The sequence below is a fragment of the Danio rerio genome, chromosome 12 (genome assembly GCF_052040795.2).
Source record: "Danio rerio strain M-AB ecotype USA chromosome 12, GRCz13ab, whole genome shotgun sequence".
NCBI classification, from domain to species: Eukaryota; Metazoa; Chordata; class Actinopteri; order Cypriniformes; family Danionidae; genus Danio; species Danio rerio.
The window spans coordinates 10355001-10382618 of NC_141032.1; the positions used below are offsets into that span (position 1 = coordinate 10355001).

A 27618-nucleotide genomic window follows, 5' to 3' on the forward strand; every position below is an offset into this window, starting at 1 on the left:
CACAAAAGGTGCAGACAGCCTAGAACTGTCTGTGAGTGAGACAGGATACGTTCCTCACACCTCGGCTAGAAGTGTGACTGTACTAACATTATCAAGGTGGCTTTGCCCTACTTTACATTCCAGCCTTGTGCACCTTCTAACCCAAATCAAATACGCTAGCTCAAGTATGCTTTTAATGCACTTTAACAATACGATTTCCATTATATTTAATTAGAACAGAGAGGTGTATGTTTATAAGCCGTGCACATAAATTGTATTTGAACAGCTGGAATGGTTATTCATCCATCACTCATCACTCAATCCCAGCACATCATTAGGATAAAATCCAGCTTGCTTCACAGTATCTCACCATATTACTGAAAAAGCCTGAGAACACCAGGAGATTGATGATGTTTACTGCTTGAATTTGATAATGTTATTTCTGCCAGCCGAGTTTTTGCATACAGTTAAATTCAGAATTATTAGCCCCCTTCAAATTTTTTTTCTTCTTTTTTAAATATTTCCCAAATCATTTTTAACAAAGCAAGGAAATTTTCACAGCATGTCTGATAATATTTTTTCTTATGGAGAAAGTCTTATTTGTTTTATTTAGGCTAGAATAAAAGCAGTTTTTAATTTTTTAAACACCATTTTAGGGACAAAATTATTAGGCTCTTTAAGCTATATATTTTTTCGATAGTCTACAGAACAAACCATCGTTATACAATAACTTGCCTAATTACCCTAACCTGCCTAGTTAACCTAATTAACCTAGTTAAGCCTTTAAATGTCACTTTAAGCTGTATAGAAGTGTCTTGAAAAATATGAAGTGCAATATATTTACTATCATCATGGCAAAGATAAAACAAATCAGTTATTAGAAATGAGTTATTAAAACTATTATGTTTAGAAATCTGTTGGAAAAATCTTCTCTCCATTAAACAGAAATTGGGGAAAAAATAAACAAGCGGTCTAATAATTCAGGGGTGCTAATAATTCTGACTTCAACTGTATATAGTCCTGGACCACAAAACCAGTGGTATGTTGCATGGGTATATTTTTAGGAATAGCCAAATATACATAGAAAAATTATTATTGATTTTTGTTTTATGCAAAAATCATTAGAATATTAAGTAAATTTCATCAATATGAAGACATTTAGTATATGTTCTTTCGTAAATCTACCAAAATGTAACTTTCGATTAGTAATATTCATTGCTAATAAAGGAATTTGAACAAATTTGAAGATTTTTTAACTCTCCAGAGTCCAGATTTTCAAATATAGTCTTTCTCTGCTAAATATCGTCCTAACATACATCAATTAATGTAAATGTATAAATCTAATTTTCAAAAAATTGATGCTTATGACTTTTTCTGTAGTCCTTGGTCAATTATTTGGTCTGAAAAAGCTTTGCATTTGTCTCATATTTGTGATGCAGCTAGAAATTATGAATAACAGGCTAGTCTCACAGTTTATCGGCTTAAGCACTTAACACATGTGCTGAAACATATTGTAACATCAAAATGTAGACAATACATATTTACTCTCTTTTGAATCATAACATTCTTATTATATCATAAGGATAATTGGTTGAAGGTATATATAAGATAGATAGGTATATATAAGGTAGATATAAGATTCTGATGGTATGATAACCATGAAAAAAATATCTTGGTATTGTGATGACTGCTCTAAAATATATGTTCTTTTTAAATGTCTGGGTAAAACAACAAAAACGTTTTCCCCCTTTGAACACAATATATTTTATTTTGAGAACCATTTAAAATATTTAGTGAAAGGTAAACATCAGTCTGAATAATTCAAATGAATCATTGACTTCTGCTGTCTTCATTTGTTAAAAAAACACAAATTTCTTTACCATTTAAACAGCATCTTTGGATATCTTTTGTGCTGGAGATACTGTTGTCCTAAAAAAATAAAAATAAATAAAACATAAATAAAAAAAGTCTTACATTCCTTTGGAACGGTATTACAGAAAATGTGGGCGGTTTTAGAAAGTTGACTTCCAAACCGCGTTATACCTTGAACACAGTTATTGTCTGCCTAGTTGAAGGTTTAATTTTTTTTAATTAATTAAAGGCATAGCTTATACAAAATTCATTGTACTCATTATTTACACCCATCATGAAGCATTTTTTGAGGTAGACTTGAACCAAAAAAGGGGTTTCATGGCCCTAACCGGTATTTTTTGCAGTAAATATCTGTATAATTGAAGCCAAATCTAACAGTTTTGTGCCTTTAAAGTTTATAATTCACATGAACTAGAAGCTGTGACTTGCGTGGCTTGTTTTTCGACTGAGATGATTGGATGTGGTAAAGTAGGAATTTCATTCTGAAAGATCAGCAAATGGGTTTTAGAAAAGTTATTACAAACTAACAGACTCATCATGCTCATCATATCTGTTCTGTTTGTAAGGGGGTGGTTAACATATTTAAAGTCTCTTTAATTTATTTATTTATTTGTTTATTTGGCAGGGACAGTGTACATTAATTAGCATTTCTGCCAATGCACCAGAATTAGCCCGAAGGCTATTTTTCGTCTGTTGTCCCTGAACAACCTAATAAAAACAATGCAAAAATTCTAAAATCATTCAAACATAGTTAGAAAGTACTAAAATAGACATTGTCATATAGATGTTAAAAGAGAATATTTACAAATTAAGCTAAAACACCAACATTTTGTAATAAAGATAAAAATAGTTGAAACACATTTAAACAACAGATCATTAAGATGGTGGGCACAAATGGAAACATGCTAGTTTCAATTTAATCGGAATGATGACACGTCTGATTCTCTATAAACCAGGCTTTTTAAATGTTTTTTGAATATATTAAATGAGGTTATATTTTTGATGCTGCCAGGGACAGAATTCCACTGCAAAGGCACCCTGACCAAAGGTACTTTTCCGGAGTGGGACAATACAGTCTCCTCGGGCTGCCCCTTGTGTTGCTCTGTGTTTGGTGTTCCTGATGTTTACAAACTGACTGAGAGGTGGGGATGACAGACAAAGAATGATTTTATACAACAGGCAAATATTTGAGTGAGGCAAGTCATTTCACTCGGTGGTCATCTTTGAAACGCCTCTTGGGCAGTTTGCTTATGCATTCTGTCTAAATGGGGAAACATCAAATTCTCCAAAACTTTGTTTTCCAAGCTTATCTTGACATTATATATTTGGAATCCCCATTAAAATAAGCTTAGATTATAAACGTTCAAATCTTTTCAGGTTGGCTGAGCTAATGTGCATGCACACTCGAAAAGAACGAGATCAGGACTCCAACCTCATTTATGGCCGTTCCACACATTATTATTCTCTGAATAATGCTTCAATAGATCATGTTGGTCTTCTGAAGTAATTCACAACTTGTTCTTGAAGGAAAATTTCCTCCAGAAATGACAGCGACTCTTTGTTTACAAGTTTGTGCGGCGTTTGAGTAGTTGCTGCTTTCATGCGATGTGCATTTGACAGGACAGACTGTACCTCTCGTTCGTTTCACACAGATTACAAAACCAAAAAACGTTTGTTTCAGGTGTGGTTGGTTCATTTCAAGAGTTCACACTTAGCTGATGATTGATTATAAGCAAGTTTGGCATGCTGTCCCGGGAGAGAGCCCTGAGCTCAAAAGGTCCTTAAGCCTTGTGCTCTCTCCGGTTTGCAGGGTGAGAGAGGAGCTTTGAGCTCAGGTAGGTCTCGAGAACTCCCCCTTTTTTAGATAAGAGCTGATGACAGAAAATGGTTTCTATGAAGAGATATGCTGCTGGATGAGCATTTGACTGTAGTGGTAAATTTAGATTGATCAATTAACTTGTAGTGCATGTTTTTGGAATGTGGGGGGAAAATGGAGAACCCGAGGGAAACCCACGCGAGCACAGGAAGAACATGTTAACTTCACACAGAAACGCTAGCCGGCCTGTTAAAGGACTAGAACCGGTGACATTCTTGCTGTGAGGCAACAGAGTTAATCACTGAGCCACCGTGCAATCTCATGAAGGGAAAGGTAGAGGAGTAGGGGTGGAAGGGGGGATTCTTCAAATCGAAGATGACTGTAGTGCGAAACCCTTGCTCTTTATAGTGGGTTATGAATCGTCTGATTGGTGGATCATACAAAGTTAATGCAGAACCAGCTGTGTTCAGTCATAATCACATGACCCTCTTGAAATTAGTTTATAAGTAAACTTCACTTAGTCAAGTGCCTCCACTATGTGCCCCCCAGAAACTTGCGTTCTGTGAATGAACGTCGCCTCGTGGTTCCATCCCTAAGAGGGAAGAAATCACTTTCCCGAACGCTCGCGTTCAATCTGCCCAGTTGGTGGAATGAACTCCCTAACTGCATCAGAACGGCAGAGTCACTCGCTGTCTTCAAGAAACGACTAAAAACTCAACTTTTTAGTCTCCACTTCACTTCCTAATCTGAAATTGCCTCTCTGGATATACCACTAACTGTACTCAAAAAATAAAAAAACAATTACTAATGCTTTCCTTCTTAGACTTTACAGACCTGAAACTTGCCTATAGCACTTATTCATTGTTGCTCTTATAGTTGTGTAAATTGCTTCCTTGTCCTCATTTGTAAGTCGCTTTGGATAAAAGCGTCTGCTAAATGACCAAATGTAAATGTAAATGTACTCATGACCCTGCATTTCCGGTCTGACGCATTCGCGTGCGTATGAATGGAAGTCTATGGGAAGAAATGCCCAGTGTGACAGCAGCTTAAAAGCACATATTTCACCCTTTTCCCATTTAAAACTATACAAGTAACATGTCTTATGTATTCTATAGTCTTTGACCACGTCCAATACCCAAGACACACATAGTCTGAGAAGTTAATTGAAAACAAACAGGAAGTGCATTTTCAGATTTTAGGTTACAAGAGCAAACTCAATTCTTAATAATGACATGCACAGATCAATTGTTTACCACAAAACTAGCAATGTGAGCTAACAAAATCATATGATTAGTTTTGATTTCATTCGTACTTTAACATGAGGATCATGTTCATGTTTTTATGCTTTTTCTCTGCTTTAGGCAGAGCTTTAACTACTTATTTAAAACAAAACATTTCTGTATGACTACAAGGGCTAACACTTTAAATGTTTTCACACATCAACATGCATGGGATTTAGTTTTTCTTTAAAAATGAAATGTGAAACACTTGTTTTGTATTGGTTTATTATACAACTAATTAGCTATGAACCAACAATAATTAAGTTTAAATGTTTTATAATGCATGACTAGCATATAATGTATTGCATTTATAAAGTATACGAATAATTACTGATAAAACAAGCAAAAAACACTCTTGACCCAGTGATAAATTGTTAACACCTTTTGAAAATGTTATTTGACGGGTGTGGATTATATATACACCGGTAAAGTGTTAAAATTAACTCTCTCAGAGTGGAATTAACACTGTTGATTTTGCTGTGTACAGTTTGACAATCCATAATCATAAAGGCTATCATATTAGACCATTAATATAATTATTAATATAATTAATAATCACACACTGTGAGCCTGACTTCAAATAAAAATGCTCTGATAAAATATTAATACTTAGAAACTACTTTAGTACCATAGTAAAGTAAAAAATAAATAGTTACTGTCCACCAAAGGCAAAGATAGGACAGTTTGAGTGGAGGAGGGATATTTCTGACCATCTGTTAAGAGATGTGACCTACTGGCACTGTCACACAACTGGAACACCACTGTCTGTCTGCCTCTCTCTCTCCTTAATCCGATGTTTGTGTCCACCGGGCACTGCAGGAAAAAAAAAAGCCAGCCACACAGTCTAGCTGAATCATGTGGTCTCAGCTGCTGTATGTGATGCATCAGAGGGTGCTTTGCAGGTGGAAGTGAAGCACAGATGGCAGTAAAGCGCAGTTTTTCTCTTCGGGGTGTGTGTGTGTAATGTGGGATGTGCTGCTAACAGTGGGCTGTTTGCGTTAGGACATGAGTGGGTGAACTGAGGGATGAGGATTTAGGATGCGGCTGGTGGTTGTCTGGCTTTGGGGAATAAAGACTGTCTGATTTTATTTTTGTTTGATTGCATAACAACGTTCACACTTAACAGTCAGTTTTACTTCCGTAATGTCTGTTTCATTCTGAGTTGTACAGGATATTGCATGGAGAAAAAAACAAGTAGGGCAGCACTTGATTTGGAGTTGATTGGATTTTTTATTTTTGGTGGGATATGACAGGTGGCTTGGTTGCATTATCTGAAGAGAACAGTCATTTTAGGGATGGGGCGGAAAGTAAAAAAATCTAGCACAGGAAAATGCTGTGCACGTTACTCATTTACAGGTTTGAATGAATGGTTGATTGGGTATGTCGGCCATCTTGGATATATTTTCTCACTAATATCCGGCTGATTCTGCCAGCCATGTGTAGGTATACGTACATGCCATTTACAGCTACTAAAGATCAATTATTCAATGTTTTGTTTGATGCTGAAACTATTTGGATGTACGTATTTACAGCTTAAAAAATGAATCACAAATACAAATATTTTGCTTGTGACCTTGGACTTAATCCAGTCACAATGGTCATTTAAAAAAAAAAAGATTAATAAAGGATTTATAGATCATGCGAACAATGTATAAATGAGTGATTTGTTAGGCTGGGAAAACATTTGGCCGATATGTAACTATTTCACTAATATGACTAATCTAGAATCTGAGGGTTAAAAAAATCGAAATATTATAAAGATCTCCCTTAAAACTGTCCAAATTCAGATTTTGGATAAGCATATCTCTACAGAATATATTAGTTATACAGAATATTTTACTTTAATTTAATTTAATTTACTTCTAGTTTTATTTTACTGTAGGAAACTTACAACATGTCTTTATGGAATATGTTTTATACACAAGGTACCAATGATTTTTGCTAATATTAATTCAATAATTCATTATAGCCCTACTGAAAAAGAACAGCTTAAACCAGCCGAGGCTGGTTGGCTGGTTTTAGCTGGTTAACCAGGCTGGTTTTAGAGGGGTTTTGGCCATTTCCAGGCTGGTTTCCAGCCATTTCCAGCCTGGTCTTAGCTGGTCAGGCTGGGAGATGACCAGCTAAAACCAGCTTGACCAGCCTAGCCAAATTTCAGTCGAAATTTTAGATTTTAGTCGACTTAATCTACTTGAGATTTAGAGAGGTTGGGGGTTAAGATACGGGAGTTTTCCAGGAAAAAAATAACAAAACGGGAGGGTGACGGGAGATCAGTCTGAAATACGGGAGACTCTCGAGGAGAACGGGACTGTTGGCAGGTATGGTGTTAACTCACAGAGAGGAATTTTAAAGCGTTCACATTCTCGTCTGGTTTTTATTAGTCAACTAAAATGTCAAAATATGTTTATTATAGTTGTCGTCATCATCATTTAATTTTTATTTCGTTTTTGTCTAGTTTTCGTCAGTAGAAACTGGTTCGTCACAAAAATAATAAGGAAAAATTTTCATCATCGAAATGAACACTGATTATATGCTGAAGACTAACATACAAAAAACTTAATTTGGATTTCACAGGGACTTTAAAAGTGCTGACAAATTGTATGCTCACAAATTCAGCAGCATTTCTGTGTCTTTGAAATAACATGGAGACCTATTATGCTAGTTAATTATTTCCGAATATTTTTCAAAATTTTAAGTTTTTATTGCAATACAAAGGTAAAAGGGCAAAAAAAGCATGGCCATCTAGAGTATTTACAGTAACAGACCATACAAATGCAAAACATACATGTATGTTCAAGCAGGTCAAGTTGGCGCAGGCTGCACCCACGGTAAAATGATTATATAAAACTGTCAGTGTGAAGCCTCAAGAAGTGCTGTGAAGTGGGCACACCTGCTCTGCCCACACAGCTTTGCTTTCAATAGAAAGCCACTTCAATTCCATCCACAACCAGCGCATCAGATAAAGTAATGATTAGAATCAAATCGCATGCAGCACTTAGTCTGTATATTTATTTAAATGTTTTTTACTATTGCTTAGTGTGGTGCAAATAAGAGTTGCCATGGATGTACATAACATACATTTGGGTTCTCATCCGGGGTCTAATCTAAATATTTAAACTTTTCATTTTGTCCTGGAGAATATTTTTGGTCTCTGTACTTGTATGGTGTGAGGAAAAACTGTGATTTTTAAAATAAATGTTTCTTTTAACTGTATGTTTTGCGATTTTGAAGCGAGTCTTGTGTGAGAATTAGACAATGAGTAACTTTAAATTGCAAACATTTGTTGCTAAACCAACATTTGACATTTGTGAGCGATATTGAAAAGACGAGTTGTTGCAAATAGGTGACCATTATTGCATTCCTGCTGTGATGAGGCAATCTTGACCCTTTTAAGGATTCCTAAGAGCGTTTTAAAAATCTCCAACAATGTTTACATCCATTCAAGGTCAAAAACACAGACACGCACACAGAAACACCATTTTCCCATAGTCTTTCAAGGACACAGTCTCTCTAAACCCCTCCTTTTCAGAATCTACACTGTTCAGATACCTCTCTGTCTTTTTCGATAGATTTAATGTCTGCCAGAAACCAAAAACCTTGTACCATATCTGAATTTCAGCTCCAGAAGCTTCCTCAGCATTTTTGTAAATGGTAATATGAACAGCATCGGTTTTACTGCATCAATTTGAGCCTGTGTTTTCATTTCTTTTGCTAAATATTGCAGTGAATTGAATTAATAAGCAGCATATAGTTGAAGCTCCAGTATGTGTGGTTGACACCTAGTGGTTAAACTAAGTATTGCAGTCCAAATTCAAAATATTGGAGAGGTTTTTCTTTTCACCCAGCCGCTTCGACTAATCGCAAACCCACGTTGTCAGATTGATGACACCAACAGAAGCGAGCAACATGATGATCAAGGCTAAAATGTATAAGCTGCTGAGCTAGTGTTTACATCTGTAATATGTATATTAGTTGCTAATTAAAAAACACCTTGTGTGAATTTTGGAGGCTGCTACTGTCGTCTGGATGTGGCCAAGGAACCCCAGGTGCTGAAATATAATTGGGTAATCTGGCAGTGGGTGGAGTTACACTGACCAAGACGTCAATTTGTATGCAAAAACCCATTAGCGAGTTAGCATTTTAGCAGTTCCGGTTCCCTCGTCCCAAAGTTAATAGGTATTTTGAATGGGATTTCGGTTTAAAATGGCTAAAATAAGGTTTGTGGTTACCACAAACTCAACATGCTTTCATATTTTATTCTACAACATAAAACACATCAGTTACATCACACTCTTGATTTTTTAAATCGGTTATGCTTCTTTAATAAGACAGATGCTCTCAAGTTGCTAAATGGGTCTATAGGCGGTATCAGAGTCATTATACTTCATCGAGCTGATCTGGTCTGGAATGCAGCCCGCTTGTGTCGGGCATTTGGATTTGTCTATTATTTAAGTATTTTTATGAAAACTATTTTATTGTTTGTAGTATTTTTCTAATTGGGAATTCATATTGTGTGTAGATAATGCCTTCACTTGTGAAGACACATATTATGAAGATACTGCTTACCAGTGCAGCCTGTCTCTTTCCTGCCCTAAGTAATGCAAACGTGTAAATAAATGTGCAAGAATAACACTTGCAGGTTATTGTCTGAAATAACCTGCAAGTGTGACTTGAAAACAACATTAACACTGTTTATTTGACTGTGAACAATGTTGTACTTTGATAGTCATTGGCTGCTAATATGATTTCGCTATTTAGATTTCGCAAATAATACTATTATGAAATTATGTTATTAAGGAGAAAGTCCAAATGTGCAGATATAAATCCAAACATACCTTCATGTGTAAGTTCCCTGTCGTACAGGTGTAGTTCACTGTCAGAATGCAGTTGTTTTGCTTGTTGATGATTATCCAGGCCTTTTACAGTTCCGTCTTCATTCCTTGTCTTTGGCTAGGCAGAACCTCGGTTTTTAGCCCTATATAGTGTTAAATCTGGTAATCATGGAGCATTATTTCTTGCACGTGACCACACAGAACAACATCGTTGGCATCCAAAGACTTGTAGGCCTTTAACTTCTCTGTTGTAAAATCACTTGGAGCTTCAATGAGATTGTATATTTTGGGCTGTATGCTTGGCCATTTTGTCTTATCCAATATCCATTGGGAGAGTACTATCGCCAATGGACCCTTCAGATGAACGCCGCTCACTTTAACGTTAATTTTGCCGAATCACTGTGCTTATCACTGGGTGACAAGCTGTTATAATACGCTGAAAGCATTATGTAAATAATATATATAATATGTAATCAATATATCTTATTTCTAAGACAACAACAAACTATGGACCACATCGGATGTCATTCCCTCGATGTAAATGCTAGCACTCCCGTTTTTTTCTAAGACCTCCCTGCGCGCACATCCTGAATGTTTACAAACCTGGTAATTTGTCTATAGTTCAGACATGCTCCGCCCCCTTTTAAGGCGCTTTTCATTTGCTCTTCATTTGATGTGCTTGAGCTCAACCACTCTCACTGGCAGAGCTGTGATAAAAACGAAACGCTACTGGCTGTTTTTTAAAAGTGGAGGAGCTACTCTATGTCCAACCCGCTTTTCATTTTTCAATTATATTACGTCAAACGGCAAATGAAAAATGTACATTTCAAAGCACTTCATTGGACCTTTAAATATCTGCAAACATATTACAATATTTGTATGCTTTAGAACAGTCCAAAATGTACAAATAACACCTTTAATATAACCTTTAAAGCTGGCTATTGATGTGGTCATTAATATATGATCAAATTTCCAGGTGTTTACAACCTATTCCAATGAGGATTACGACAGGAGGAATGATGACGTGGACCCCATGGCTGCTTCTGCTGAGTATGAGCTGGAGAAACGTGTGGAAAGGCTGGACCTGTTCCCCGTCGAGCTGGAGAAAGGTACTGAGAGGCGGTGAATGATGCTTAGAAAAATCAATACATGCATGGATATATTGATGGATGAAAAGCTTTGAGGTTGACAATATGGATGGACAAGCGAGTAGATTTCTTTTTTCTTTTCCATTTTTAATTTATTTTTTTTTTGCAGTTGAGTAGAACACAATAAAATATGACAAATTAGGCCCCAAATTATTTAAGATGTAAATAAATCTTTTGTGTAAGACTTTAGGTACGTCTGAAAACAAATGCACTCTACTTATGCACTGTTCTCTGTCATTTTGTAGTATAAATAGGACGAGTAGTGCATTCACACTCTGCACTTTGTATACCATATGAAATAAAGTCTTCATGCACTCAACAACAGTCGCAGCTTTGCTCACAAAGCAAAAAGGGCAGGTGCTATCGGACACAGAAGTTGGGTTACTTTATTCATTTTCTCCTATGGTTTCCCAGTGATGGAGAACAGCTGGAAGGGCATCCGCTGTATAAAACATATGCTGTATAAGTTGGCGGTTCATTACGCTGTGGCGACCCCTGATTAATAAACGCTATTGGTTTACAGAGATATGTTATTAGTTTATGCAACAAGCCAGAATGAAAACAAAATAACCGTTATGTTTAAAATACATAGCCGACGAGCCTAGAGATTACAGCATTATTATATATACATATAACCGTGCGTCTAAATCTGAAATAACAAACTTCTTGAGCTGATTATAATAACGTGATTATTGATTACTGACGTGCTTTTGAAACCCGATCCTATCAGTAACCGAGAAACTCGAGATTGAAGCGCGAAAAAAAGGTGAAGTCAAAAAAAAGGAGCACATTATTTCTTCAGCGTAAACGTAAACAAACTACCATGTTTAACTACTAATATATTATTATTACTATTATGAACTCTGAATGATGGAATGACTCTCTAAGAGAGGCTACATGTGCTGCTGACACACAGATGAGAGGTTTACACTGACTGATGGCTATATTTTGTGTTGTTTTTAAAACTAAATAAGGACTAAATGTCTGTTGTGTGTAGTTTTTCTGTAATTGATAACATATCAGAGACTGTAAGGGTCTGTATGTGTTCATATATGTTACATTTATGTATTTATTTTATATAACTGCAGACGTTACAGTAGGCTATTTCGCACTGTCATTGATCTGCAGTTATAATCAAATCATGTTCATAGAAAAGTTAGTAATAAACATTTATACACTAGGATTTATTTGTATATTGCATCTGTTTTGTAAGAAATGCTTCTCATATGATATGTGAACGACCCGTACAACTTTATTGTAGACATTTTCTCGAGCGAAAATTACGTCGACTAAAACTTTCTGTCGTATACCACGGCCACCAAAAGGGTACCCTTGGTAATGGAAACGCAAGCCTGATAAAGGTGACCCGTACCGACCCGAACCGTACCGTACCGTACTGTACCAGTCAGTGGAAAAGAGCCATAAAAGGACATTTCTGAATGGTTAGTGGATACATTTTTACATTTGCTGTGGAGTAAAGTTGAATAAACTGGTCGACTAGCATGTTACTGCCGTGTTTTATGTGCTGCTTTTGCAAATAAAACATTACACTACTAGTACAATTCTCCAGTCCTCAAAGAACATTAAAAAAAATTATGAGTGAATCATGGATTTTCAGAATAATCTAATCAAATATCTCTGGTGTCTGTGAATACAGTCAAGAGACAATGGGAACATTCATACTGTATACAATATAAATTGACACACTTGTTCTGGGTTTTAAGTTAGAGCACCTTTTAGAAACAGTGTCAAACTGGCCTTGTATAAGTGTATAAGCAGATTAAGGTGTGTTAATATCATTTCTTTTTTTGTATGGATGCAGAAAAATGTTTACAAAAACTTTTTCTGGGTTGGCATTTATAGCACTTAAACACAGAAAAAGTCTTTATTTCATAATATGTCTCCTTTAAATGATTTGGACCAGTGTTGCCAGATTGGAAATGTCAAAGTGTCATACCAGAACTTCAAAATTATCATACACGAGTCAAACTGAGTGTATACAGCTATTATCTAGACAACTAGGTTTTGACACAACGTGCAAACTGCCACAATACGTAAAAAAAATAGGCATACGCTAGTGGAAATGTTCAAACTCCACCTCCGAGTCGCTGTCCTGCATGTGCTGCCAGATGTTAAGGGATTCATTTTGGGGTACAAATCGGATGCCGTCATGGACCGCAACATAGTGCTGGTTGGCGTGATAGCAGTGCATCCTCCCAAATTTTTAACACACACAGACGTGTGCACAAGCCTATTCAGAGTATCTATAATGAGCCATTTTCGTGGCTTTGATTTGATAAGATTAACTTCAAAGAAAAACACGTTCACATGACGCATTAGAATGGGGAAAAACAAGAACATCAAGGGCAAACTCTCCTGTCCTTCTCACCTTCCTTTTCAGCACTACTTTTTAAAACTGTATTGCATAAACGATCAACCTCAACCTGAAAATGACTGACTTAAGCACGGACGCGGACGGCAGGAACGTTAACTCACGAGGGAGAGCCGTTCTCCACGTTGATTGGCTGAGAACATGAAACGTAAGTGAGAAAGAAAATGTGCATAACTCCAAGTTCTCTTCACAGAGATTAGACACAAGATGCAGCTAGATCCATGAGTAAATAAGTCCTAAGATTACAATGAAATTCATTTTAAATGTCATAAAATTTTGAAATTATTATACACTATTGGATTTTTTTCATTATTGACCGTACATGGTACAGAGGTCGAAATTATCTTACAAATACGATAATTATCGTACGTCTGGCAATACTGATTGGGACAGTACTCATAGTGTAGTTTTTGCGCTTATAAGTCCGTTCAGAATGGTTTGTTCTAAAAATAATAATTAAATAATAAATAATTACAGTATTTTGATATCAATATCGTACATGTTTATTATAACAATATAATCAACTAGATTCTTAAAGTTTGAGGACAAACTTTGAGGCTGGCTTGTGAACGCCTGATGGTAATAGTTTATTTAGTTTAAACCGTTTTAAAAAGTATGAAAAGATAGATAGATAGATAGATAGATAGATAGATAGATAGATAGATAGATAGATAGATAGATAGATAGATAGATAGATAGATAGATAGATAGATAGATAGATAGATAGATAGATAGATAGATAGATAGATAGATAGATGATGGATGGATGGATGGATGGATGGATGGATGGATGGATGGATGGATGGATGGATGGATGGATGGATGGATGGATGGATGGATGGTTGGATGGATGGGTGGGTGGGTGAGGTAAGTGGGTAGATAGATAGATAGATAGATAGATAGATAGATAGATAGATAGATAGATGATAGATAGATAGATAGATAGATAGATAGATAGATAGATAGATAGATAGATAGATAGATAGATAGATAGATAGATAGATAGATAGATAGATAGATAGATAGATAGATAGATAGATAGATAGATAGATTACCATGTTACAAGCATGATTCTAGCATAAATTAGCATGTTAGTACCATGACTCTAGTATGAATTAGCATGTTACTTGCATGATTCTAGTGTGAATAAGCATGTTACTAGCATGATTCTAGCATGAATTAGCATGATTCTAGCATAAATTAGAATGTTACTAGCATGATTCTAGTATGAATTAGCATGTTACTAGCATGATTCTAGCATGAATTAGCATGATTCTAGCATAAATTAGCATGTTACTAGCATGATTCTAGTATGAATTAGCATGTTACTAGCATGATTCTAGCATGAATTAGCATGTTACTAGTATGATTCTAGCATGAATTAGCATGTTACTAGCATGATTCTAGCATGAATCAGCATGTTACTAGCAAAATTCTAGCACAAATTAGCATGTAACAAGCATGATTCTAGCATGAATTAGCATGTTACTAGTATGATTCTAGCATGAATTAGCATGTTACTAGCATGATTCTAGCATGAATTAGCATGTTACTAGCATGATTCTAGCATGAATCAGCATGTTACTAGCAAAAGTCTAGCACAAATTAGCATGTAACAAGCATGATTCTAGCATAAATTAGCATGTTACTAGCATGATAGATAGATAGATCTATGCAGTGGAAGTCTATGGGACAGTTTCAAGGGTCCCAAAAGTGGTTGCTAGGGTGTGGCCAGAAAGTCAAAAGCTCATCAGTTATTGGCAGTTAGCTAGTCTAAGTAAAATGAGCCCAGCTAGAAGTCTGTAGGACAGTCTGATGCAGAGTTATGAGGCCACCAAGTTTGGTGCAATGTTAAGTCAATGGGATTTTTCCAACGGTCCCGGGACATTTTTCGGAAAACCGAAAGTCGGATCAGTCCGAAAAGATATAGCAACCCGAGTCAGACCAGTTTGGAGGTCTGGTGTCAGTTTGGTGGTCATAGCTCGAAAGCTCTAGGAGGAGATAGAGTTTAATTTTTAGTCTTAGAAGAAAAATAGGATAACAATAGTCTGGCTTGCTACACAAGCCAGCCTAATTATCGAAAATGGGTATATTTTTAGTGCTATGTTTGTTTACCCTTTTGTTGTTCTTGTGGTGTAATGAACTTTACCATATCAACATTCATTCATTCATTTTCTTTTCAGCTTAGTTCCCTTATTAATCCGGGGTCACCACCGTGGAATGAACCGCCAACTTATCCAGCTCATGTTTTACGCAGTGGATGCCCTTCCAGCTGCAACCCATCCCTGGGAAACTACATTGTCAACTTAATATAGTTTATAGTACACAATCATACTTTTCTGCCAAAAAAATACAGGATTGTTAGTGTTGAAAAGATAAAGCAATAATATATGTTTTTAAGATGGATTTTGAATTGAACAAATAGTCTTCGGCATTATTGCAAGCAGTATTGTAAATGAATTACAAATTTTTTTATGTCCATCAACAGACAATGAGGGTTTGGGAATCAGTATTATTGGCATGGGTGCTGGAGCTGACATGGGCCTGGAGAAGCTTGGCATATTCGTAAAGACCGTCACAGACGGAGGAGCTGCTCATCGGGATGGCAGGTCGATGTTATGCATATTTCACAGAATCATTTTTGACTTGATTGTCTGAGGTCATTTCTCAATGTCATGCTGCTTATTTTTCCCATTCAGGATACAAGTGAATGATTTGATTGTGGAGGTGGATGGAACAAGCCTGGTTGGTGTAACTCAAAGTTTTGCAGCATCTGTTCTGAGAAACACATCCGGGACCGTTCGGTAAGTTCAGATGGCTAGATGGAGACCACTGTGAATTCCTAACTTTTTATATACACTCTGTCATCATATCTACAATCACTACTGCGTCCTTGAACTTATTCAATCATATATTTTGTTTTTTTTAAATATTTTATTCACAGTTTGTAACATCGTTCTTTAATGTAAAGAGTTTGAAAAGTCTATTCATTTGGTACTACATTTGAATTTAAACTCACGCTCACTGGCCACTTTATTAGGTACACCTTACTAGTACAGGGTTGGACCTCATTTTGTCTTTAGAACTGCCTTAATCCTTTGTGGCATAGATTCAACAAGGTACTGGAAATATTCCTCAGAAATTGTGGTCCATATTGACATGATAGCATCACTCAGTTGCTGCAGATTTGTCGGCTGCACATCCATGATGCAAATTTGCCATTCTACCACATCCTAAAGGTGCTCTATTGGACTGAGATTTGGTGACTGTGGAGGCCATTTGAGTCCAATGAACTCATTGTCATGTTCAAGAAACCAGTCTGAGATGATTCGCACTTTATGACACGGTGCGTTACCCTGCTAGAAGTAGATGATGAGTCAGAAGATGAGTACACTGTGGTCATAAAGGGATGGACATGGTCAGCAACAATACTCAGGTAGGCTGGGGCGTTGACACAATGCTCAATTGGTAATGTGCCCAAAGTGTGCCTAGAAAATATCCCAACACCATTACACCAACACCACCAGCCTGAACCGTTGATGCATGGCAGGATGGATCCATGCTTTCATGTTGTTGACGCCAAATTCTGACCCAACCATCCGAATGTCACAGCAGAAATCAAGACTTATCAGATCAGGCAACGCTTTTCCAATCTTCTATTGCTTAATTTTGGTGACTCTGTGTGAATTGTTGCCTCAGTTTCTTGTTCTTAGCTGACAGAAGTGGCACCCGGTGTGGTCTTCTGCTGCTGTAGCCCATCCGCCTCAAGGTTCGACGTGTTGTGCATTCAGAGATGCTCTTCTGCATACCTCGGTTGTAATGAGTGGTTAATTGACCCTACGCTAAACCACGCTCAAAAATTGCCACCCACCAATCGTGGTTTAGCAACTGTAGCTACACGCAGGGCTCTGTCAAGCTTTCGAGCGAGTGCAAATTATGGATTGTGCAAATCTGATACCCGGTATCTTTAAAGTTTGGACGGGAATTTCCCTTTTCAATACCTAAAACCCAAGAGGAGAAATGCCAGTGTGGATCAAGCTGTGTGAGAAGCGATAAAGATGCGGAGCTAAGCTGGTTTTGTTTTGATATTCCTGACACATTCAGTGATAGACCGGCGGCAAGAACTCACACACCTCTTACCCTATACAGATCTAAACTGTGTTTCCTACAAAAACACAAAGCTGGTTATGTTTCCCAGCTGTCTTATTCCTTTTTTTTACGCTTGATATTATGAGTAATGCTCCGTTTAAGCCTTCGCCATAACCTTAGTAACTTAGTCATACTAATAGTGAATAGGTCATAATGACATGAGTTATTAATCCGGAAAATACAAATCTGCTAATCTTTTTCCAACTTTACTGAACTTCATATTTCCATCTTATTTCAAACTACGAATATTTAAATTTACAAGCAACAGAACAAAACCAAGATATGATCACAAATTGAGCACTTGCGATCAATATACTTTACCAGCAGCTGTTTTTCATTAATTTATAAAGAGCATACAAACATACTGACAGTAATAGGTAACTTACTGTACATTGTGCCAGGCACGAAAGCTTGACAGGCGTAGCAACAGTAACTAAGGAGGGCGGGGCTTAGCGAAGGGTCCATTGAGTCTTTTGAGTGCAGGACAATCCCAGTAGATCAGCAGTTCCTGAAATACTCAAACCAGCCAATCTGGCACCAACAACCATTCAAAGTCACTTAAATCACCTTTCTTCCTCAGTCTGATGGTCGGTCTAAATGCATTGACTTGCTGAGATGTGATAGGCTAATCAGAAATTTGCGTTAACGAGCAGTTTGAAAAGTGTACCTAATAAAGTGGCCAGTGAGTGTACTTCACAACTGTTAGAAAAGTAGGTTATAGTATGAATGTGAATAGTATGAATTCAGATGTACTTCATCCACCATTATCATTATCACATGACCTAACCACGCCTGTTGTGTCGTTTTACTCCCATTCATAAATTCTCCCATGCAGCCATATCCAAAAATCCATTGGATGCGCACATCAGAAATTTACCTGAAGTAGTTGGTCATCCGGGTACTTTTCGCTTAGGCTGACTCTCCATAAAATAATTTTTTGAATGCAGAAACAGGAGCACTGTACTTTACGTAGCTGGGACCGTATGAAGCTGCTTGCTTAAACAATGAGTAAACTCTCCGATAGCTGGAAACTACTGTGACAGATGTCACATATTTTAATTTAATTTACAACTCTCATTCCAATTTCTAACCTTTAATATTTACTGTGATCTAATCTGCAGGCATTACTGCATTTCAATGGATGTTATTCAGTGAAATATACTTATCAGTGTAGGCACAAGTAATGACAAATTAATCAAATGCTACTTTCAGTAAATGTCACAATGACTGTATTTATGAATTGAGCACACATGATTAATACCAGAGTGCTTTAATTATTGCTGATAAAAGCTGGAAATTAGGGCTGTTAATTAAAAAACTATGCCGGAAGCTAATTTGTATTGATAATAATTAATATTTAATTGTAGTGAAAAAAACTTTTCCCATTATTCATGTGGCAGCCAAGAATGATTAAACTTTTTGATTATAAGAGCTCAATACTTTAATGAAGTAAATCACTCACTGTGAATCAAATGCCTGTCCTTTGGTTATTGTAATGTGAAGTGACGTTGACAACAGGGGTGCGGATCCAAATGCAGGTTTATTGAGAATGGTCAGGCAAGCAACGGTCACAATCAGGAGCAAACGGATGTATGTGGGCGAATTCAGAGCCGTAATCAAATACACAGGCAGATGGTCAAAAGGCAGGCAGCAGACAGAAATAAACAAACAAAACAAAGGTCAAAAACACGGCAAGACAAGGCAAAGAAAACAACATCGTAGTGTTCACAATATCCGTGTGAGATACTGCGGTCACAGTAGAGTTTGTGCGTGTGAAACTCTGTTGTACAGCTCTGCGAAAAGCTCTGCAATTGGTCCTTGTTTTAAATTCCTGTCCAGAGAGGTCATGTTTTGATCCTCAATTGATCTCATGCAATCATATGATGCGATTTAGCAGGTCAGAGTTCACCAAGCTTGAATTTTCCAATGGAGCTAACTGTGAAACTTGTCGCACAAGCTTGCGTTTCCGGTCTGCATTTGTGTGTGTATGAATGGAAATCTATGGAAAGAAAAGTCCAGTGTGACCGCAGCTTTAGTATGCTGTATAAATAGTCCAACTAATCAGTCTTTGAGCAGTTTCAGCTGCTAGCAATCAGCCAGGATTTGGAAGCGGTGTGTGTGCAGTGCATGACTGGATCTTGTAGTCCACATAATTGAGGATTTGTAGTTCTATGCGATACTGTTTGATTACCAACAATCTGCACAGGCTAGATCCCTGATGATCATCACAGTTATCGTTTTGATTGTAATTTTAAAACAAAAATATGTAAATGCCACCGAAATTACTATTTGCAATTCCGCTGTATTATTTTTTTGTGCATTTCCTCTTTAAAAAGCATATATCCAAATACATATGGCATCATTTCAAATGGATCCATATCAAAATTCAGCTAAATTCAGGGAAAAGAAACAAAAAGGAGGAAAAAGAAAGCTGTCTTAAACTAAAAATATGGTGATTCTTATCAGAAATATGGTTTTGTCCTCATCCCATATTGCTCCGGGCTGCATATAATCAACATAAAAAAAACAGTTCATTCTATGAAAAAGGTTGGAGACAATTTAGATCACTTGGACAAATCATAAATATTAATATCACAATTATTATTTTAATATAGCTCTTAAATTTGTAAGGGAATTACTACATTGTAAAAAGCTATAATTTACTGTAATTTGAAAAAAAAGTAAACCTGCTCTAACTTATAACTGTTAAGTTGACTTAATTTGTATCATTTTTCTATGACTTAATTATATATTTACGATTTTTTTTTAAGTAAAGTCAACTAACCGCTGTTAAAAGTGTAGAAGTACATGAAGGCAGTAATAAATACAAGTCCATCACAGATTTATATTTATTTAGCCTCATGTTTTTGTGTTAGCTTTGCAAATCTGTCTAGACGTCCATAACTTGGTGAAAAGAACATTTCAGTGTAAACTTAAAGGGCACCTATGGTAAAAAAAATCTACTTTTCAAGCTGTTTGGACAGATCTGTGTGTTGGTATAGTGTATAGACCGTCTTACTGGGGTGATATGAACACACCCAGTCCTTTTTTTTCAATTTAACTACAAAAAAAGGGTCGGCCAATTGGAGCTGTTTTCAAATCGATCGCACCATTACGTGGGTCTGCGATCCCCCCGCCCACTGAATTGATTGACAGCTGCGCGCATTAACATGTTCCGGTAGTCGCGTGTATATGTCAACAAGACCAGGCAGACATACGCAAAGCAACCGGGAATAAAAGGTCTGTTCTGTTCGCTAGGATCAGCAATCATCATCAAATGTGATTAAGAGTAAGTTTCACATGTTTAAAGTGATTTTAAACAGAGTATGTGTGTAATTAATTACAGCGTTTTACTTCAGCTTTACTTCATCAGCACAGCCGCGTGTCAGAACAATTATAAAAGAAGACGCTTCAATCCCGGTTTGTGGAAGTTAAATCAGGTTTATTTTGTACATTAGCATAACAGATATCCACATAGTACTTGAGGTTAGCCTTAACTAAGCTAAGCACGCTCTGTCTGTCTGCCTACCTGCGTGCGTGCGTGTGTGTGTGTGTGTGTGTGTGTGTGTGTGTGCGCGCGCGCGACGATATTGTGTGTGACTCATCAATGCAACTTCACAATACTGATTAGTAAAGGTTAGTTCTTACTGTAGTATCTCACAAACGCTACGTGAGACCTTCTTCCTTTAAGTCTGTCTGTTGTCTGACGCAGCTGAGGGAGGAGGCATGTAGAAACAGTGGGCGGGAAAGAAACGTCTTAAAGGCGCAGTACGACAAAACCACCCCCTGCTGGAAATCAGTATAAAACAGCATCTTGTAAAAGGTATAATGAAAAATCTGATGGGTATTTTGATCTGAAACTTTATATACACATTCAAGAGATGCAAAAGACTTATATTAAATCTGAAAAAAGGGGTAACCTAGGTGCCCTTTAAACTTCATTTTTTATAAAGATTGACTCTGGTTCATTGCCTTCTGATATGAAATATGCCTCCCCCTCTGCCTTCATTCAGCATTCAGCCAATGGGGTTATTGTTACAGTTGTAATTATGTGTTACAAAGATTGTATTTAGACGAGAAGAATAGTACATTTCATTATGATGGATGAGTGTTAACAGGGGATGCCAGAACAAGGAGAGGGTTTATGAAGCCAGACACTGGGTGGAGCAGACACGCACAGCAGAAGAGCAATGAAAAGGGAGGAAATTGAGGATTGATAAAAAAGGAGGAGAGAAAGACAAGCATAGAAGGATCTATAAGAGCCGTATCAACAGTATTCAATGATAAATCTTGTTGAATCACCATAAATAATGCATTTTTATCATCTCTGATTTAAAAAACACACATTCTTAACTAAATGTTTTTAAGTTTTACAAAGTTTAGTTTAATATGTTTAGTCACTTTGATTTATGTGAGTTGGGATGTCTAGAAAGGTTAATTTCATTCAACTAATTCAGGTGCATTTCTTGGGAACCAAATCTATGGTTATGAGCTCAGAAATAAAGGCTTTATGCTACATTAAGGTGTGTGATAAACCTCTCTTTTTTCAGGTTTATTATTGGCAGAGAAAAGCCGGGAGAGCAAAGTGAAGTGGCCCAGCTCATCCAGCAGACCCTTGAGCAGGAGCGCTGGCAGCGGGAGATGATGGAACAACGATATCGAAACTACATGGGCGATGAGGAAGAGGTTTGACACATCTTCGCAACCCTAATTTTCACGTTTTAGGTCATGGTGTTTAAATAGCTAATTCATTTGTGCCACTTTTTGGACTAATGTGTGTGCTTGTCTAAAAAGGTGTGTTAAGGCACAATTGCTGGCATGTTGCTATTTTGAGGAACTGAAATAGTCTGCGACATTGACCAAATAAAAGTCTAATAAATAAAGTCTAGCGCAGAGCGCGTTAGTTATGCGCCTATGCAGGTCCAAACGCGTACACATTGCTTAACACACATAGGATGTACAGCAATACACAAATATCTTTACATCTGAAAAAATAAAGGATTAAAAAGTTACAAAAAAGATAGTTTTCTACCTAAATATAAAAAACACTACCTGCATGCCTCATCTCAGGGGACTTTTTCAAATTTGCATTTGTATAATGTTATTATTATTAGCTGTATTATTTATTATATGCATATTTATATTTGTTTTAATAAATTTGTTTTGGAGATGTTTGCATCACTATATGGGGCATAAGTATAGGACGTGTTTTGACCACACTTTGTTATTATTGTTCATTTATTAGTTTGCTGGAAATTAGAACTGACTTTAGAAATAGTTTTGAAACAAATCTTTGCGTTAAAAAAACAATAAAATAAACATATAGGCTAATGGATGTCTTCACTGGAGTGTGTACAACACCGTTTCCTTATCCACGAAAGTAAAGGAGTAAAGAGTAAAAGTAAAAAAAAGTAAAGAGACCTAATGGAGGAGGCTCATTCTTTATTGTCACGCAGACCATCTGATTAACAGTTTTTTTCGCTAGTGAATATACAAAGTCTATACAAAGTCTTATTTTGTCTTTAATACAGTCTGTCAAACACGATATTACTTCAGTGGCTACTAGGCTCGTACGTTTCTGTGTTATGAAACATCGCCAACAACTGGCTTGGCATATATAACACAGTGTTTCTAATCATTTTTGTGGATCTGTATGAACAGACATAGTTCTTCTTTAGAGTTAACAAATTTATTTGCTTGATACTGAACTTTGTATGGTATTTAAGCAATAAATGTAAACTTAAAGGGATAGTTCACACTAAAATTACACTGCAAAAAATGCTTTTCTTTCTTGGATTTTTTGTCTTGTTTCTAGTCCAAATATCTACAAATTCTTAAATCAAGAAGCACTTTCTAGACAAGCAAAACATATTGTCTTGTTTTAATAAATAATATGCCAAAATAAAGTGAGTTTTTCCTCTGATCAAGCAAAATAATCTACCAATGGGGTAAGCAAAATAATCTTGTTTTTCAATTTGTGATAAGATTATTTTGCTTACCCCATTGGCAGATTATTTAGCTTGATTTAAGGAAAAACTCACTTAATTTTGGCATATTATTTCTCAAAACAAGACAATATGTTTTGCTTGTCTAGAAAATGCTTCTTGATTCAAGAACTTTTAGATATTTGGACTAGAAACAAGACAAAAAATCTAAGTAAGAAAAGCTTTTTTTTTGCAGTGCAAAATGTCATCATTTACTCCCCCTTGTTTCAAACCTGATTGAGTTTCTTCTGTTAAACACAAAAGAAGACATTTAATGAAAGCTGAAAACCTGTAATCATTGACCTTCATTGTAGGGAAAAGTACATTGGAAGTCAGTGGTTACAGGTTTTCAGTTTTATCAAAATATCTTCTTTTGTGTTCAATAGGAGAAACTAATAAATGTTTAAAAACACTTGAAGGTGAGTAAATAATGTGTGAATTATCATTTTTGGGTGAACTTTTCCTTTAAATTCATTCTAAGAAACTGAAAGTGTTTTTTACTTTAGTATTCATATCTTTTAATCACTGTTTTGTGTAAATACCAATATCTGTGGCCTTATTTTTTTTTTTAAAAGATCAAAAGAGTGTTAATGAACATGAATTTGCCAATGAACCAATGAACATTTGAATTACTGTGTAGAATTCACAATAGGTTTTTAACCCTGATCTTCCCTTCTAGCCGGGTGATTATGGCACGGATGAAGAGGAAGAAGATGAAATGAGCCCCACATACCCCAGTGCCATAGAGGTGTTCGACCTGGCTGAGAACGAAGACATGCTTTCACCTGTAGAAGTGGACCCTGAGAAGCTTGCCCACAAATATAAAGAAGTAAGACACAAAGTTGTGAAAAAAAAAAAACAATTATATTGTAATATATCTCATATATGATAGATTGAAATGCATTTTAAAACACTGTTTGGAAGCACAAACTCCAGATAGTTATATTCATTACATAAAACCTTTAACATCTGATGTTTGTATATACATGGAAAGTGCTTGAAAAGTGCTTTAATTTGACTTTCTAAGACGATGTATGTTGGTTTCTGTTGATATCACACATAGTGTAGTCATTTACCTGTGCAAACGTACTTTAAAGGGGAACTATTATGCAAAAATCACTTTTATAAGCGGTTTAAACACAATTGTGTGGCACCAGTCTGTGAAAATAACCAGCATCTAATGGTAAAAGTATTTGTTTTATTTTTGATAATCACACTTAATAGAAACAGTCTGCAGAAACGCTTTGATTGACATTCTAACTTTGTCATCATAGGGCGAAAGCCCCGCCCATTATCACAATCATTAGCATATTAAGTCTTGTTTTTGAATCTGCCACTATGTTGACACGTAGGCATTTATGGCTCCGCCCCCTTTTGAAAAAGCGGGCTGTGAGCACAAACTTATTTGAATTTAAAGCGACAGTCACCAAAACAGCACAATTTGGCACTAAAAGGGGCAATTTTAAAGATTTAATAAACATTATCTATGGGGTATTTTGAGCTGAAACATCACATTCATACTCTAGGGACATCTGAGACCTATTTTACATTTTGTTAAAAGGGCAAAACATTTCCCTTTTCAATTTGTCAGCTGATATTAAAGAAAGGGACAAGCTGGCAACTATTCATGAAGCATTGTGAATTAAAACTAGAATACCTTCTGCTTAAACATAACTTAGAAAACATTTCGTTTGGATCAGTTAATGAAGTTTAAACTAAATAATGAAGTTCTTTATAACCACTGTGGATGAAGATGTATGCTTATGTCTTTCTAATGAAAGTCCTCTTTATCTGTTTTTGCAGAACAGCAGATTTAGTGATGTTCTTTAACCTGTTTACTATTTTGACACAGTTGCAGATCAAACATGCTGTGACCCAGGCTGAAATCCAACAGCTCAAGAGGAAGGTATGAGCACACTTTTCTATCAAACGGATCATCATACATCTTGACCTTTTAAAGTCTATGGTCTTGACAGATACTTTGGACATGTTCTTTGAATTATACGCACATATTTTCTAAACCTGCATGATTTCATTTGGAATTTAAAATGAGATATTACACAAATTGCACTGCTAAAAGTGGACAGTGATTTAAACCGTCAAGCTCAAAAAACACCAAAAGCACCATATTAGTATGAATCGAGATCTTCTACAAGCCATAGCTCTGAAATGTGACAGTGAATTTCCTGTGAATTCAGCTAGTTTATTACAAGAACTGATAATCTCTAACATTAAGCTAGTTTATATGTGTAACGGAGGACAGCTAGTAAGTGCTGTGCAGGTAAACCTCACTCCTCTGACCTCTATAGGTGCTCTAGCGACAGACGCTAGAGGCAATGGTCTTTAGCCTCCTTTGTAGAGCTATCGACTCCCATGTGGAAGGTCGCTGGTTTGATACCAGCTCGGAGTGGGTTGGGTGGCGTAGGACCGGTGGGGTTACATTGGTGCCATGACCCGGATGGGAGTGAGGTTTAGTGGGGTGAGTGTAATGGAGGCCAGCTAGTAAGTGCTGTGCAGGTAAACCTTACTCCTCTGACCTCAAAAGGTGCTCTAGCGACAGACGCTAGAGGCCATGGTCTTTAGTCTCCTTGGTAGAGCACCTGACTCCCATGCGGAAGGTCGCCGGTTCGATACCAGCTCGGAGTGGGTTGGGTGGTGTAGGACCGGCGGGGTTACATATGCACTACAAAATGCTTATGTTTCCCAAAACTCTGGTCCTGGATTACATGCAAAGCAATTTCCTGCCTCCAATAGCGCTATGAGGATGGTTAAACAATGCAGAGATGGGAAGTAACGAAGTACTTTATTATTATAAGTATTATTATTATATATTATTATTATTATAAGTAGATTTCTCTGGTGTCAGTGCTTTACTCCACTATTTATTTTTCTGAAAATTTTTTACTCTTACATTTTTACACAACTATTTTTACTTTATACTTGTTACTTGCATTTTATTGTGTTTTGTGGTGCAATCTGTATTATTTCTTGTCACTGTAAAAATTTGAACGCATTCTTCATTCAAGAAAATCTAAAACTATCTGTCATTGTGAGTGATGATACAAAGGGAAACTTTTTAAGCAGTATTTATGGACAATTTCGTATATACTTTGCTGCTTAAAATTGGCAACAAAATTTTTCCCCCAAAATTTTGAAATGTAAGTTTTTTTTTGTGTAGTATAGTTACCAGCGTGAAACAGGAAGTGGTAATAAATATATTTTTCTTAAGTGCACTACCTGACAAAAGTTTTGTCGTCGATCCCACTTGTAAGAGCAACAAATAATAACTTGACTTCTAGTTTTTTTTTCTTTTGAAAAAGTGTCAGAAGGTAGAATTTTCCGATGAATCATCAGTTTGAACTGCAACACAAATACTGCCGAAGACCTATTGGAACTCGCATGAACCCAAGATTCTTACAGAGTCAGTCAAATTTGGTGAAGAAAAAATCCTGGTTTGGGGTTACATTCAGTATGGGGGCTTGCGAGAGACTACAGAGTGGATGGCAACATCAACAGCCTGAGGTATCAAGACATTTGTGCTGCACATTACATTACAAACCACAGAAAAGGGCAATTTCTTCAGCAGGATAGCGCTCCAGCTTATACTTCTGCCTCCACATCAAAGTTCCTAAAAGCAAAGAAGGTCAAGGTGCACCAGGATTGGCAAGCCCAGTCTCCAGACATGAACATTATTGAGCATGTCTGGGGTAAGATGAAGGAGGAGGCATTGAAGATGAATCCAAAGAATCTTGATGAACTCTGGGAGTCCTGCAAGAACGCTTTCTTTGCCATTTCAGATGACTATAATAATATGTTATTTAAGTCATTGCAGAGATGTATGGATGCAGTCCTCCAAGCTCATGGGAGTCAAACACAATATTAATTTAATCACTGCACCATGACTTTATATTCTATACTGTACATTATTTCTGTTAAGTGACAAGACTTTTGTCTAAGCAAAGTCAGACCTTACTGTCCTAATTAAGTCATTAAAAATCAAGGCATGATCATATTTTATTTTAGTAAAATAAGCGTAAACTAGAGGCGTTTGACTTTCATATAAGCCATTTCTGATACCAAATGATCAACTAGAGGTCAAGTCATTATTTGTTGTTCCTAAAACTTGCATAGACGACAAGACTTTTGTCAGGTATTGTACATATTTG

The 27618-nt window shown here is 36.5% G+C and overlaps 1 protein-coding gene across 5 annotated transcripts in view; it reads left to right on the forward strand.

Annotated features, from left to right (window-relative positions):
• Window positions 1-27618, forward strand: part of ppp1r9bb (protein phosphatase 1, regulatory subunit 9Bb) — a 76984-nt gene that overhangs the window by 33577 nt on the left and 15789 nt on the right. For 4 of the 5 annotated variants that reach the window (XM_087275916.1, XM_087275918.1, XM_087275917.1 and 1 more), the window contains 6 exons: window positions 10756-10888; window positions 15808-15928; window positions 16019-16123; window positions 22019-22154; window positions 24132-24281; window positions 25305-25358. In XM_087275916.1, the coding sequence (XP_087132042.1) occupies window positions 10756-10888; window positions 15808-15928; window positions 16019-16123; window positions 22019-22154; window positions 24132-24281; window positions 25305-25358 (699 nt within the window). Of the gene's footprint in view, window positions 1-10755; window positions 10889-15807; window positions 15929-16018; window positions 16124-22018; window positions 22477-22713; window positions 24282-25304; window positions 25359-27618 lie in introns of those variants that run through there. The other variant, XR_015503884.1, reaches the window with a different exon arrangement.